This window comes from Glycine max, chromosome 2 (genome assembly GCF_000004515.6).
Source record: "Glycine max cultivar Williams 82 chromosome 2, Glycine_max_v4.0, whole genome shotgun sequence".
In the NCBI taxonomy this organism is placed as follows: domain Eukaryota; kingdom Viridiplantae; phylum Streptophyta; class Magnoliopsida; order Fabales; family Fabaceae; genus Glycine; species Glycine max.
Window position 1 is genome coordinate 9,776,746 of NC_016089.4, and position 16,398 is coordinate 9,793,143.

Genomic DNA, 16,398 nt, shown 5'->3' on the forward strand with positions numbered 1-16,398 from the left:
GAGTGCATTGGTTGGTGGTTGTACATTATCTTGTTGCTGAACGAAATGATGTTGATTAATGTAGTGTGGTAGATGGTCAAGGTTAAGTCCCTTAGGTTGGTGATATTACAACGAAGGTGATGTTGGTCTGCCAACACCCTCTTTATCACTTTGGTCATCACTTTGGTCATTGACGTGATCAAAGAACTGTTGATCCTCATCCTCACTAAAATATCCATGTTTTCCTCATGAAATCATATAATGAGATCTTCGTTAGTGATGAGGATGTTCATTTTGGTTTGATGTTCGTGTTTGTGGTTGTTGTGAGAGTGGCGTAAAATATTGTGATGAAGGATGGTTTTGTTGGTCAAATGAGGTTTGTTGGGCACCAAAAAAAAGAATCATTATGGGATAATAGTTGTGTGTATGAAGTATAAATGTCAAAGGCATCTTGTGTTTCAAGATTGTTGTATGAAGACACAGGATCATTGAGGTCCAGGTTGTTGTACGGTAATGGTTGTGGAGGCGGTAGTTGTAGTTGTGGACATGACAGTTGTGGAGACGATGGTTGTGGTTGAGGAATAAGGTCAATACATGATATAACAATTGAACAATTTTTTCAGTTACCCGAGTAGGGAGATGATTGTTAATTTTCTTAATCAATCATGCTAACATAATAGAACGAATCACATATAGAAATATTGGGTTCACACATGTGTACATTGATCCCTAAATCGGGTTGTCTGCAATGTGACCATGGTGGTAAATGACGATCGCAATTTCTTTAGGTGGAGTCATGGGTGGTGATTGTGGGATATGAGTGGAAAGACTGTGAGAGTTACGAATAGAGGTTTGTTTTATGAGAATGTTATTGTGTATGATATATTGTGAAATGGTGAAATTATATATAGGGTGAGAAAAAGTTTGGTACGAGAGTTAGGTGACAAAGTTAGATAGGAGACTTGGGTGGGAAAGTTAGGTAATAAAGTTAGGTAGGAAGGTTAGATAAGAGGGTTAGACGGGAGAGTTAGGTGACAAAATTAGGTAGGAGAGTTAGGTGAGAGACATAGATAGGATATTCAGTGCATGTGAGTGAACATTGTGTAGTTGCGTAAATTTCCAAAAACGACGATCGATTTTTTGCATCATGATTGTTGACCGCAATATTCCGCATCACGCACCGAGCTCACACGAATTGTTGAGAATCACATTAATGGGGTAAATGTACGCATGTGAGTCAACAGTGTGCAACACCATACATTAATATACACAACAGACTATTCGTTGCATCATGAGTGTTGACCGTAGTGTTCCGCATTGCAAATTAAGAGTAAAAAAATCACAAAAAGTATGTTTCCCACCCATAAAACAATGTTTAAGTGATCATCTTATGCGATTTTTTAAATTTATGTGCAACACATTAAAAACTTCCGTGGGAACTTTATGCATAGTCCACACGTCAAAGAATCCAAAAAACAAATATATCGTGTAACAGTTTCATCAAGAAAAAACTCAAATTAAGAGTAAAAAATCACAAAAAGTATGTTTCTCACCCTTAAAACAATGTTTAAGTGGTCATCTTATGCAATTTTTTAAAATTTATGTGCAATACATTAAAAAATTCCATGGGAACTTTATTGCATAATCCTCACGTCAAAGAATCCAAAAAACAAATGTATCGTATAATAGTTTCATCAAGAAAGACCTCAAATTAAGAGTAAAAAATAAAAAAAGAAGTATGTTTCTCACCCTTAAAACAATGTTTAAGTTGTCATATTATGCAATTTTTTAAAATTATGTGCAATACATTAAAAACTTCTGTGGGAACTTTATTGCATAGTCCTCACATCAAAGAATCCAAAAAATATATATCGTGTAACGGTTTCATCAAGAAAGACCTCAAATTAAGAGTGAAAAATATAAAAAAAAATATGTTTCACACCCTTAAAACAATGTTTAAGTGGTCATCTTATGCAATTTTTTAAATTTATGTCCAACACATTAAAAACTTTCGTGGGAACTTTATTGTATAGTCCTTACATCAAAGAATAAAAAAAAATATCATGTAACAGTTTCATCAAGAAATACCTCAAATTAATAGTAAAAATCACAAAAAGTATGTTTCTCACCCTTAAAGCAATGTTTAAGTGGTTAACTTATGCAATTTTTTAAATTTATATCCAATACTTTAAAAACTTTCGTGGGAACTTTATTGCACAATCCTCATGTCAAAGAATTCAAAAAAATATATATTGTGTAACAGTTTCATCAAAAAATACCTCAAATTAAGAGTAAGAAATAAAAAAAGTATGTTTCCCACATACTCACATGTCATTTACCTCTGCATGTGAGTAAAAAGTGAACATCTGCTTGCAATTGAAAAATTCTATAAATACCAATATTAGCTGAAGACATTCATAGAACTTTCAAATATTCACCTCAACCCCTACAATGATGAAATCTGCAGCACTGATGAGGATACCACCTTCATTAATAACAACACAAAAAATTTCAAGGTCAACAAGGCCATAACCTCTACGCAACTCCTTGAACTTATTCACCAAAAAATAAACATTGAACCATACCAACATATTGAAGAACTTTGTTTTTGATGCCCCATATTTGAGCCAGGACAACCATATATGTACATGTTAGCTAGATTGGCAAGTGTACCAATTCGCTCAAGTAGTAATTAAAATGGTAAGTACGAGTATTGTGTTCATAGGAAATTTGTTATACTTAGATGTCGCATACTTAGTTTGTGAACAATTTCAGGTGCAGGGAAATAAAATGAAAGAACTCATGCATGTTTCAAATTCCTAAATTAATTTTTTTTAAACTGAAAAGAACACGACAAGACAAACGCAGAATTGTATACTAGAACAAATACCAAAATGAAAATATTGGGGAGTATTCTACTGAACTTTCTCTTGACGTAACTAAATAAGTTTTTCTCTATTTAATATTGCTCTAATGCTCTTGCACCGTTAAATTACTCTAACAGTAATTCCTCACATGAAAGAGCCTAGCCCTCCTATTTTCGTTCTTGATTCTTCAACAAACTCATTTTAAGCAAGTCGCACTACATAAAAGATGCAATATTTACTAGATTACTGCACACTATTCCTAGAAATGCAGACTTCTAGCTGCTTTATCAAGTTCTAAGGATTAAAAGCATTTTCCAATACTCAAAACCTAACAAAGCATATAAATGGGTGATCAAGCCACGAATATGGAAAATAAACACAGATAGAAGCAGAGAACACTAGCAATAATATTAAATAGATAGTTAGAATTTTTACATCAAGAGTGCTCAGTGGAAAAACTCCCCAACAATGAAGTGTCTAGCCCATCATTAGCAAGGGGGACTCAATACAAGGGTGAAAACGATGTAGGAATGGAATGATAAAGTAAAATGTGAAGAAAATGTCCTCTCTTCAGCCTTGGTGCATTGTTCCTTCCTTTCCATACTGCTTGACGCTTCATTTCCCTTCTTTTCTTAGTTTTTAAAGACTTTTGGGCATCTCACCTTACGAAGGCACGTTCAACGAGCATCTCTCGCTAAGTGAGAGTTAGTGATTGGGGGTTAAGCAGGCTTGGATTCGCTAAGCGCGAGAAGAGACAAAATCCTCACTGGACGGGCTGGCTGCGTGCTAAGTGTGCTGCTCTCTGACTTGACATTCTCTAGGGTTTTGTACTCGCTTAGTGAGTTGGCTCCCTCGCCAAGCGGATGAGCCTCACTTAGCCAATCTAACTTGCTGAGCGAGCCTTTCAACATCATTTCAAAATCTTCTCTTCCTTAGCCTAAAAATTCAAATAAATTTAACATTAGTCCTTCAACTGGAGTTTCCATTGTAATAATTCACACAAGAATAAATTATTCATAAATCTCACAAAAGAAACCATAAATTAGAGGTACGTTGCTACTTTTTATCCTATTTTGATGCATTTAGTACTTATGAATAGCAATTAATAGAACACATCTTTTATTCTGGGAGATGATGTTGACGTTCAACAAATGTTCAACATTTTTTACAACAATCCAACACTACCATTCGTGGAGTTATTTGCCACAATTTGTGACAACAATAACCCACCAAACAACCAACATGACTCAACCTCTAATGTTGACGATCTGTTATATGAATACGACAGTTGTTGGGTCAAAGACCATGGTAGTGATAGTAACTCTTCTTTTGGGCCAGAAGGATGCAACATGTCCCTTTCCCACAAACAAATATTCAAATGAATTTGGTAATCTGGGGATGATATGTGTGTTGTTACTGCTTTGAGGTTATCCAATGATGTGTCATGTCGGTGTTCAATGCTTTAACATTAAGTCATCATGAGTTTACATTGCCTGCTTCATTTCGTGTTTGTTATTTGTAGTACTTAATTTAGCTAATGAAATAAATCATTTGTTTCAGTTTATGTTGATAATTTGGTAAAAAAAATGACAACTCACTAAAAAAAATGACTTGTTTTTTTATAAGTCTGTGCAAATTAATCAACTATCTATTATTTACAAAAAATCTACATTAAATTGACAACTCACAATTTAAATTAAAGTCTGAAAATAATATTAATAGACGTCTGAAGCACAACGTAACAAAGTAAAATAAAATTCAAAATTGACAACACTTTAAAATTTTACACACGTTTCTGAAAAAGCAATATATGCTTCACTGACAAAACTGACATTGAATTGCCAACTCACAATTTAAATTTGAGTACAAAAGTAATAATAATGGACGTCTGGTGCACTAGACAATAGGATAACATCACAATCGAAATTGACAACACTTTGCAATTTACCCAAGTCTCTAAAAAATAATAGATGTTTCACCAACAAAACTGACATTGATTTGACAACTCACAATTTAAATTCAAGTCTCAAAGTGATAATGGGTAATCTGATGCACCAAGTAGTATGGTAAAATAACAGTCGAAATTGACAACACTTTTTAATTTATCCAAGTCTCTAAAAAAATAATAGATGTTTCTCCAACAACACTGACATTGATTTGATAACGCACAAATTACATTCAATTCTCGAAGTGATAATGGATGGTCTGGTGCACCAAGTAGTTAGGTAATATCACAGCCGAAATTGACAACACTTTATAATTTACCCAAGTCTCTAAAAAAACAATAGATGTTTCACCAACAAAACTAACGATCTTCACCAATAAAACTGACATTGATTTGACAACTTACAATTTGCATTCAATTCTCGAAGTGATAATGGACATTCTGGTGCACGAAGTAGTAGGGTAAAATCACATTCAAAATTTCATAATACTATGCACTATATCGATAAAAGCGAAATTACAATAATGACATGTGTCAATAAACATCAACAGGGTGAAGCTTCAAACAACTATAAATAACACAAAACACCCTCAATATAGTTGCACACTTTCGCACAACATACCTTCACAAACCATATTCAATCTCAATATTCTGGCATTCTTAGGAGAAACAAGAACTTAGACCATTCTAACTTGAGATTAGTATTCATTTTCCTAAATGGATCAATCATTCACAACCAAACTAGTGTTTATTTTCAATGTCTTATTCCAACACTGATGCGAGTTCCTAAAAATTGTTCTTTTAAAACACTGAACAGTAGAATTCACAACACCCTTCGGCTAATCAATAACCAATTTGTGGATGAAATCTACTACCAACAATCATCCATAGATGTCGGTCAACAATATTTTTTTCATTCTCTGCAATTGAAAAATGATGATGATGTTTGCACAATGTTAATGTGCAATGAGCAATACTCATGTGTTGGCTCTATAAAATTATTATGTATCATCAGCAGAACACCCGATGGTATACTCAACTTACTTCGATCCACCATCAGTCATATTCATGATGCAATGTTGTATTACAATGACAAGTAGAACATACCACGACAAAGCGATTTCTTGGGTTACACCTTCACTTAAACAAACCCAATAAGATTTCAAATTCCTTCGGGATGTAGCATCGAAAAACTCAAGGATGTCATCAATCAAATTCGGCCTATATAGGGGTTCCCTTTATGAAATTCACAAATCACAATTGGTCAGACAATTGTTCTTTCGACAGTCAGGACATACAAAATATTCAAAAAAAATTAATCAAGTATCAAATAATAGAGTTGATAACCAATGAACTAATAGAATCCAACTACTAGAAATATTTTTGTCCAATAGAAATTTTAGCCACTTTTAACAAACCCAATAATCCAACTATTGTAAAAAGACATGTTCGCTGCACAACACCTTTCAAACAAAGATTACTTTCGCCATTTTCATGTTGAAATTGTTATTGTTATTACATTGTGTTATTTTCGTTTTATTATGTTCTGCCTATTATGTTTCAAATTCATTTTATTATTTTCAATTGTTATTTGAGAATTTTAATTTCTTCAAAAGTCTTATATAAATTAAATATTATCAAACAAAGTCTATTATCAATTAAGTCTTGTATAAATTAAATAATATAAGAAAAATAATTATACTTAATAACATCATTTTCTTAAACAAATAAAAATTATTTTTAAAATCAATTAAAAATATTTTTATATAATATAATATTTTATTATTTTAATAATTTAAATTAAATCAAATTTAAAAATAAAAAATAAATAAATTTTATTTTTTAAAAAAAAAACCAACGTCTAGAAGTCAAGTGGTCAGTCACAACTTCCCAAAACACAAACTAATGTACCTGGATAATAAAATAAAATGAGATGTATTTTAGAAATATTGAGGAGAGGGTGCGTAGCTAGATAAAAAATTCTTATTTTTACTCACACATGATATATATATATATATGAGATGTCTTCTTTAAAGTGACAAGGGAGATCCTGCATATAATGTCATATGGAGCGTTGACATACATCATATTATTTAGAAAACTCTCAAGATGCTCCTTTGAATTCGAGTCCCTAGTGCTAGAGGCTCTATTGCAACAAGTTTGCATAACTCTTTGGGTACACAAAGTGTACAATCATATAAAAAAAAATGGAGTGTGGAGATGATGCCCAAAAGGGAGAGAGAGTACGTAATATAAGAAGACCGGTTTTCTTCCTTTCTCGATATGGCACCAAATTATCCAGGATTCCCTTCAAGATTTTATCATTCAGTTAGTTATATCCATTAAGGCAAGGAAAATTTTAACTAATTATGCTGTTTTCGTTATCGATCGAATCCAAATGGAGTAAACTCAATAAAGTCTAAAATCAAGTTTACCTTGAGAGGGACAAGCAGCAACGTTATCAAATAAGAGATCGAATTCATATCTACTTAAAACATTATAATTTACTAATCAAACTAATTAGTAAAATAAGAAAATAAAAAATTGAATGGAAAGCGAAATTAGAAACGAGTTCATTTTATTATATATGTATATATATTGTGATATTTTTGTCATATTAAATAACTATGAAATAGTTTTTAATTTGAGAAGCAGATGCACCTGAGTATAATTAAGCCGCGGGAAAGTTGGAGCAGGCAAATTGGAAGCTTTCCTATCACTATGTCTTTGACTCGTTTCACAAGGACTCTATATTCCCTTCTCTTCTCTAATTATTTTGATTTCAGCCACTTACTTTCCTATCACTTTGACTCAAAGCAGCTGACCTTTACCTTCTATTAGTCTTCACTCTTCACCTAACGTTGGGTCTCTTTTTTCCTTCTCAATCATCTTACTATCCTTTAAATTTTGTGTTCACATATTCCTTTCCGGATGTGAATAAGAATATCTCTAATGGTAGAATATTTTTGAATGTTTACCTTACTTTTTGTGGATCCTTTAATAACATATCAAATCGTTGATGAAAAATATTATAAGATTATAAAAAAAGTTAAACAAACTTTACATCGTTATAGAACTCATTTTTTATTTTTAACTTATTTTTTACGAGTTCCATAATGAACCTTACATTTTTATATTTTTGTTCAGAATTATTTTTAATGTAAATTAAAATAATTATTCATATAAATTTTAATTATGAATCAATAAATGCATAAATAATAAAAATATTTTTTCTCACTTCTACTTTTTTTTTTACTTCTCTCAATCTAAATAATTTGAAATTTTACCCATTTTTTACTCTCCTCTTCTCAACATCTTTCATCATCCAAACAAAGCATTAGTATTTGTTTAGATATTAGAAAAAAAATATTTATTTATAAAAATATTATTAAAAAATTACTTCTTTAAAATTGTATATTAGCCTTTAAAAAATATACTCTAAAACATATCATAGCAATTTCACTCTTTATATTTCTTTTATCAACAAATATTAGTCATTAATTTTTATCAGATAGTGTTTGAGATAGATTGTGTGAAATTTTATCATTATTATTATAACAAATACAAAGTTTATAATTGAATTTCATTTCTGTAAAATTGAAATTTAAGAGAGAGATGTGGACATGGGACATAACTAATGATGAACTACCCTTTGCCAAAACCATACTACCAAGTCTTGCCTGCATTTGCATCCAATCGGAGTAACGGCGGAAAAACAAAACTCAACCACACACTAATATTTTACTCTTATATTCCGTTTCAAGGATTTGGTAAACTGAAACTGAAACTGAAACATTAGAAGAGGAATAACTCTTGCACGTTTAGACACAGTGCCGTCACCAACCACACACCAACTTCAATTGCCATGTGTAATTTTCAACTACACCCGTGGGACCCACCATTCCAACCAGCTCGATCACCAACACCCCACTTTTGACCCGTGTTTTGTTTGTGAATTGTGTAAAATTTACACAACTAAGAGATTAAGATTAAAAAATAACTTGAAAAGTACTAATCTAAGAAGCCAACACTTATTAGTTAGCAAGTAGCGATAACCTTATACCAACAAATAAAACATAATTTTTCTTAAGCAAGATTTTATGTTCAAATGTTCCATCTTATTTAAAATTCTCCCTCTAATAAAGTATCAATAATCTAGAGAAAAAACCTTACTTAGTTTGTGAATAATATACTATTTATTGAAAAGCATTAAATTTTTAAAACTGCTCGAGTTATGACAGTGTTTGGCACTAACAAGTTGAAGATAAATCCTTAGAATTATCTGGAGTTAAATTAAATAAAAAAAAAAGAGAGCAAGGCACACTTCTTTAAATGCATTTGTTTAAAATAAATGAGTATGGCATAATAAATTAATAATTAATTGAGTGGCCGAATAATTAACTATATTTCCTGCACTCCTGCAGGAAATCTTAAACATTTATGTTCCATTTAAAATGTCATAATTCATTAAAATGATGTCATAGCCTATTTCTATAAATGCAGAAAATCCCTTACCAACAAATGAAGCAAACAAGAGCATATGGATCTGTGGAGCCTAAATGCCTAAACCATGCTGCTCAATGCACAAGCATTACTATAAGACAAACCTCGCCAACCCCGGACCGGACGCCAACCGGTCCAACCAAACATCACACCGGTTCGAACCGGCCTTTTCCTTCCTTATATCAATCACTCTCCTACATCCCCCCACTTCATCAAGCTCCAATTATCAACTCTTTCAAAAGGGAGAAGAAAAGGAAAGGAAACAAAACGCACAAAGGATTATTATAGCAATGGCAGAACAAAACCAAAACCAGACAACTGAAGCTGGAAGGCACCAAGAGGTTGGCCACAAGAGCCTTCTCCAGAGTGATGCTCTTTACCAGGTACCACCCCAATTACATTCCTTTGTTAAAAAAGAAAAAAAAAATCTTTTTTTCTTTTGGTTTTTATTTTATTTTATATAATAGTTATGTTGAAAACAAAAATCTTTTTTTTTCGGGGGGGTGTTTGATAAAATGGTTATGTTGTGTTTAGTATATTCTGGAGACCAGTGTCTACCCAAGAGAACCTGAATCCATGAAAGAACTGAGAGAGTTGACAGCAAAACACCCATGGTATATATATAACTATTTCATTTTTCAATTGACATTTTGACTCCTATTTATATGCTTCGTTTGGTTTCTCTGCTCATGGTTACTGATTTTTTTTGTTGAAAACAAACAACAGGAACATCATGACAACCTCTGCAGACGAAGGGCAATTCTTGAACATGCTCCTTAAGCTCATCAATGCCAAGAACACCATGGAAATTGGTGTCTACACTGGATATTCACTTCTTGCCACCGCTCTCGCTCTTCCTGAAGATGGAAAGGTATTAAAAGCAGAGCTTAGCACCCCCAAAGAATAAAGCTTTATTTTTCTCTCTATAAAATCAAAATTTTCTGACAACCATTTTCTATGCAATTATAGTCAAGTGGGTATTTATTAATTAATAATTACATCCAATTTTGGGAAAGAGTGTGCTATTTTGGCATCATGTGTTAAACAAAAAATTGTGTAAAAATTTGAGTTGTTGCTTGTACTTGGTGCAGATCTTGGCCATGGATATTAACAGGGAGAATTATGAATTGGGTTTGCCAGTAATTAAGAAAGCTGGTGTTGACCACAAAATTGAATTCAGAGAAGGTCCTGCTCTCCCAGTTCTTGATGAAATGGTTAAAGATGTAAGTTTTTCTATCTCTCAATGTCCCAATGGAAAAAGAAAAATATTTTTAATGTCTCAAATTTAAGATCTGTCTTTTTTTAATCATTTACTTTAAAATTTATATTTTCAAACTTTTGAATTTACGAAATGTTTTTTTAGTCTTTTTTATGGTAAAAAAATCATCATATATTGTGCATCAAATCATAAAAAATCAGTCATGAAAGACTAAAAAAACATTTCTTGAATTCAAGGTAAAAAAAATGCAAGTTTTTCCATCACTCAATAAAAAATAATCAATTTAGAGGAGTAAAAAGAGGGTAATTGGGTAGCGATTGCGTGTGGTGAAATGCAGGAGAAGAACCATGGGAGCTATGACTTCATCTTTGTGGACGCAGACAAGGACAACTACCTCAACTACCACAAGAGGTTGATAGAGCTTGTCAAAGTTGGGGGAGTGATCGGGTACGACAACACCCTATGGAACGGCTCTGTGGTGGCACCCCCAGATGCTCCTCTCAGGAAGTACGTTAGATACTACAGGGACTTCGTGCTCGAGCTCAACAAGGCACTCGCTGTGGACCCCAGGATCGAGATTTGCATGCTCCCGGTTGGTGATGGAATCACTATATGCCGTCGGATCAAGTGATTCTGATTTTCTGATAATCACACAATCGTGGACCAAGACCACCGTTGCTTCTTCTGCACCCTAGTGATGATTGGTCATCATTGAGTGGCACCTGCTAATGCATTTAAAAGCAATCGATATTTTCCTTTTATTTTTTTTTCTTCAAAATATTTGTGTTTGTACTTTTCTTTTCTCTATTATTCATGTGGAAAACGGTGGACAATTAATTATATGCAAATGACTTTTTTTCTTATATGATTTACTTCCCACAACTTGGTTTATTGTGAAGCCCAATTAAGTGTTAACCTTGGTTTATTAGAAAGAGGATATATACGTGTGATTTACCGGGAGGATGGAATTGAGGGGAATTGAAGGGTGGATGAAGCCCAATGTTTAAAAATTATATGTTTAAATGAAATATTAGTGTTGGAAATAATCTAAGTTTCACATTGACTAAAAATAATCCAACATTAGAATATATAAGTGAGGGACAACCCTTATTCCTTAAATTAATTTTTGAGGTTGAGTTAGATCTCTCATATTATGCATTCTAAAATGGTAATTCATGAATATACACATCAATATTCATGGATCATACCTTTTATTCCATTTTCAGTTCCTATGTTAATAGGAGTGGGACTTCTACTTTTTATGCAGCAACTAAATATCTTTGCCGTATGCGGGCTTTTCCTAGTATTTTATTGTTTATTATAGTTATGACGATTTCGCTTGATTTGTCTATTCATCAAATCAATAATAGTTCTTTTTATCAATATGTATGGTCTTGGACCATAAATAATGATCTTTTTTTAGAGTTTGGGTACTTGAGTGATTCACTTCTATTATGTCAATATTAATTACTACTGCTGATATTCTGAAGTCCGTCCAGGATTTGGTGTGAGAAAATGTGTTAGAAATAATTCAAGTGGCACAGGTTGAGTTAGGTGTTTGATATTTATGATTTAACTACTATTTTTGATGATGACTTATCCTTTAGAGCAATTGTGGTGGAGAATGACTGCCAACAATTGATTCAAGCGTGGAATAAATATGAAAGTCACTCACATAGTGATTTTGATGGGATTTTGGAGAACTTCAAAGTCTTGGCACAATCCGTTCAAGAAAAATCTAATCTAGAAAGTACTCTTTCTTTCCTACCTGCTAAGCACATTCCTACCTATTCACATTTTAATTTTCAAGTTCTCCTTCTTCACATTTTTTTGGCTTTTTGGTATAACTACAACTCTACCAAATACCACCAACTGCACAGTCAGCACTTATATTGATTTACTTTAATTAGCTATATTAATCATATGTACAAAATAGATGATACTTGTGTGCTGCTTGAGTTGGTTTCAATATGAGAAAAATACATTTTATAATATAAAAATATGTTAAAATTAAATATATCTATTATTATAAATAGCTCTTTGTGGATATATTTATGGTATTAGTGGGTTCCTGAATTATTCTATAATTTTTAATTAGGTTCACGAATTATTTTTCTTTTCAATTAGGTAATTAAAATTATATTTATTTTTAATTGAATCATTTTATCTAACTATTGTTACGAAAGATTAATCACAATAATTTAATTAATCCCTATATCCAATATTATCACTTTTGCAAGTCTTCATTGAGTATTCTTAATTTAGAAAGTTGGATCTATAATTTATTTTTTTGAAGTATATCAACATAATAGATTAGTCATGACAAAAAAACAAGTTAGAAAACGACTAGAATTAGTTGAAACAAATCTAATCTAGAAAGTAGAATTTGAAAAAAACATCCTCTTTCTATATCAATGCTAAGAAATTGAAGTAGGAAACATTTCCTAGGTTGGTTCTTCATTGTAGATTTGTTATAAAATAGAAACTTGTTTCCCTTGTATATTTGAGTTTGTCACACAATAAAATAAGTTACGGGTTGTGTATTTGAATTTGTTAAAAGTAAAAACTTATTTCGTTATGTATTTAGGTTTATTACACAATGAAAAACTCTTTTTATTTTTATTGTGTATTATTTCCTTCATTCCTTTTTATGTTTTTAAAGGTTTTTAACGGAAAAAAAATCAAGAAATGTAATAATTTTTTTTATCCTAATAAAACATTTATGGGTTTTCCTATTTTATCCTTTTTCATTTCTACTTCACAATATAAATTAATAAAAAAAATTAGCCAAAAAGTTAAGAAATATAATTAATAAAAAAGTAATCAATATTATCTTGAACTAAATAATAGGTAAATATAAAAAAATATTTCAAGAATCTGACAGTTCAAAAGAAAAGGAGGTAGTGTCATTTCACACCCCTCTTTCACAGTGAAAACATTTTTTTTAATGTTTCAAAACCAAATACATAATGAGATTTTGGTTCCATTGTATATTTCATCCATATTCAATAAAAACATGTTTCTTTTACGTGCATTTAATAAACAAAAGTATGTTTCAGTGGGAGACATTTTTGTCAAAAAATACAACTAAAATACCTAGTACTTTATGGTTTTCTTATATTCACTTTAATCTTTTATCTTTTGAAAAATTTAACTTAATTTTTAATATTTTCAAAGTGAGTCAAAATGACTATTTTGAAACTGTTTTTTGTTGTTGTTTTGGAACATAATTTTAAATTTTGTTTTTTTACTAATTTAAGATGTGAAACTTATCATCTTAAATTTGTTTACATGAAAATTATGGAATTCAAATGATACTCAAACCAACAAAAGTCATAAATATGATAAAAATTACATAAAAAATGAGTCTCACAAATAATTTAAAAAAATTGACATAAGATATTTTAATTTTTTGTTTGCTTGTGGGATTAGTTTTCACACAAATTTCACCATGGTTTAATGACCCTTTATGGTTAAAAAAATTTCTATATTTTTTATATACATAAATCTAATGAGACAAGTTTCATGTCTCAAATCTATAAAAATAGATTTAAAATCGTGTCCCAAAATAAATAAATAAACAATCACTATTTCAAAATGACAATTCTGATCTGTTTAAAAACTTAATGAACTAAATTAAACTTTTAAAAAGATAAAAGACCATAAAACATAAATGATTAAAAGTGTATTTTAGTAAAATACTATCAGCAAAAAGTTTGGGAGGTTTAAATCATAAATGAGAATACCAATATCAAATCCTCAAAAGAAGAGATCAGAGACAAATTTAAGCCCAAATGTAACAACTATCAAGTATTTTGTTTTTGTGCTATTGTATCATATACTTCCACTATTACAACTTATACCTCTTATTGCATTCCGGTAATGCAATAGAGAGGTGCATGATGCAAAAGTGGGAGTGCGGAAAATAATTACCTCGTTTTTGTGATATCTTAGGACAGGCCCATGTCACATTACACTACAACAGAAGGTCCATTCCACAACCCTCCAAAAACCCTAATACATATATAAGCTCCCTCCTTCCCCCAACTTCACTTCCCTCACCGCACAGAATTAGGGTTTTCCAATTCACAGAGCAACACAACGAACCAACAATGGCGCAGCCTCAGCCGCAGTCGCAGCCGCAGCACGGGCAAGCAGCGCTGGAGCAGGTGCAGTGCTTCGGTCGCAAGAAGACCGCCGTGGCCGTGACCTACTGCAAGCGCGGGCGCGGTCTCATCAAGATCAACGGCTGCCCCATTGAGCTCGTGGAGCCGGAGATCCTCCGCTTCAAGGCCTTCGAGCCTATCCTCCTGTTGGGTAAGAGCCGCTTCGCCGGCGTCGACATGCGCATCCGCGTCAAGGGTGGCGGCCACACCTCCCAGATCTACGCCATCCGCCAGAGCATCGCCAAGGCGCTCGTCGCGTTCTACCAGAAGTATGTCGACGAACAGAGTAAGAAGGAGATCAAGGACATTCTCGTGAGGTACGATCGCACCTTGCTCGTTGCGGATCCCAGGCGCTGCGAGCCCAAGAAGTTTGGTGGGCGTGGCGCACGTGCGAGGTTCCAGAAGTCTTACCGTTGAAGAAGAATGGTGGTGGTGTTTTCGTGTTTTTGGCTTTTGGTTTCGGTTCATGTTTTATGCTGTGGAAAAAATGAATACTTTCGTTGCTGGTGGTTTTTGGTAGTTTTATAATTTTGGTCGCTTTTTTATAATTGTTGGATTTGATGTTGTTTTAATTCAACTTTTTTTGTTTAGGTACAATGAAGGTATGAAGTTATTATCATTATTATAAATTCTAGTTTTAATGTCATGGCTTTTTGCTTGTGCTTGCTGGAATTGTTCTGGGAATGTTGGAATTAAGCGCGATTTAGTGCTTGTGGAATTGGGATTTTTTATAAGTGTTAGGCCAAATTAACACACTTTAAATATTGGATGTGCTAAGGCATTCTAGGGGCGTAGGGCTATGGATTATAATTGATTTATGTAATAAGTTTTGCACATGTTCTTTGTTTTGGCATTGGCTTGACAATTTTGTTCTTTTAGTAGGTTGAATTTAGAAGAGTGCTTATTTGAGATTAATATTAGTTTCGGTTGGGTTGTTATAGGTTTTCTGTGATCATTGTCTTCTAAAGGTTGAAGGTGATTATCGAATTAGTTAGATGATGCCAATTCCATTAATCACACAAATGGATCGATGGTTTATTGGTCTCTTGGATCAGGCTTAATGAAACAGGGTACTTGAATAGATGTAGCTTTTAAAATTTTGTCAAACAAACGGTTACACTATAGTAGAGTAATATATATGTTGATGTTCAAATGAGATTTCTGACAACTCAACCATTTGTTTATAAGTAATTCAATAGTAAAAATTTGTGTATATTTTAAATTTAATGTTATACTTTATAATAAAGTAGTGTAATAAGGTATTAATTAATTTCAAAATAATGAGAAAACGATGTTTTAATATCATTTGGATTATGAATTCAATTGATTCATAATTATATTAAGGGATGGACGGAGTAATTGTGCTTAAGGTTATAAATAGTCTTATAAGAGCATCTATAATGGAGAAAATTGCTTAACAAAAAAAGATTGTTTTTGTGTTTTAATATGTGATTCTGAGTCTCCGAAATTGGAGAGTTGTTTATGAGTTAGCTTAACTTAATATTAAGAGAAATGAAATATTTGTGAGTTAATCAACTTGTTAACCACTGAAGAAAAATTATTTTATTATTTGAGTTGTTTAAGATTTTAATGTGGCTTAAATTAGGTTGTCAAACATAACAATGGAGATGCCCTAATTAGGTGCACTTCCGCAACTTACTCTGGCCACATACATAGTCTTCAATTTTTTTTCTTCTTCTAAAGCGATAGAATGGAAAA

The 16,398-nt window shown here is 32.2% G+C and overlaps 2 protein-coding genes across 2 annotated transcripts; both read left to right on the top strand.

Moving 5' to 3' along the window:
* The first annotated feature begins 9,307 nt into the window (after positions 1-9,307).
* Positions 9,308-11,376, top strand: LOC100811247 (caffeoyl-CoA O-methyltransferase). Its single transcript, XM_003518653.4, has 5 exons — positions 9,308-9,677; positions 9,829-9,908; positions 10,021-10,165; positions 10,386-10,517; positions 10,851-11,376. The coding sequence occupies exons 1-5, from the start codon at positions 9,351-9,353 to the stop codon at positions 11,142-11,144; spliced, it is 978 nt and encodes a 325-aa protein (XP_003518701.2). The 5' UTR covers positions 9,308-9,350; the 3' UTR covers positions 11,145-11,376.
* A 3,115-nt stretch (positions 11,377-14,491) lies between these two features.
* On the top strand, positions 14,492-15,325 carry LOC100812117 (40S ribosomal protein S16). Its single transcript, XM_003518655.5, has one exon. The coding sequence runs from the start codon at positions 14,626-14,628 to the stop codon at positions 15,094-15,096; it is 471 nt and encodes a 156-aa protein (XP_003518703.1). The 5' UTR covers positions 14,492-14,625; the 3' UTR covers positions 15,097-15,325.
* The last annotated feature ends 1,073 nt before the right edge of the window (positions 15,326-16,398 follow it).

What these genes read in the sequence shown, in the direction of transcription:
- LOC100812117 (XM_003518655.5), top strand. Translation starts at nt 14,626, where the DNA reads ATGGCGCAGCCTCAGCCGCAGTCGCAGCCGCAGCACGGGCAAGCAGCG.
- LOC100811247 (XM_003518653.4), top strand. Translation starts at nt 9,351, where the DNA reads ATGCCTAAACCATGCTGCTCAATGCACAAGCATTACTATAAGACAAAC. An exon ending in AGAGTGATGCTCTTTACCAG is followed by an intron (nt 9,678 to 9,828) that starts GTACCACCCCAA and finishes TGTTGTGTTTAG; the next exon opens with TATATTCTGGAGACCAGTGT. An exon ending in CTCTTCCTGAAGATGGAAAG is followed by an intron (nt 10,166 to 10,385) that starts GTATTAAAAGCA and finishes TACTTGGTGCAG; the next exon opens with ATCTTGGCCATGGATATTAA.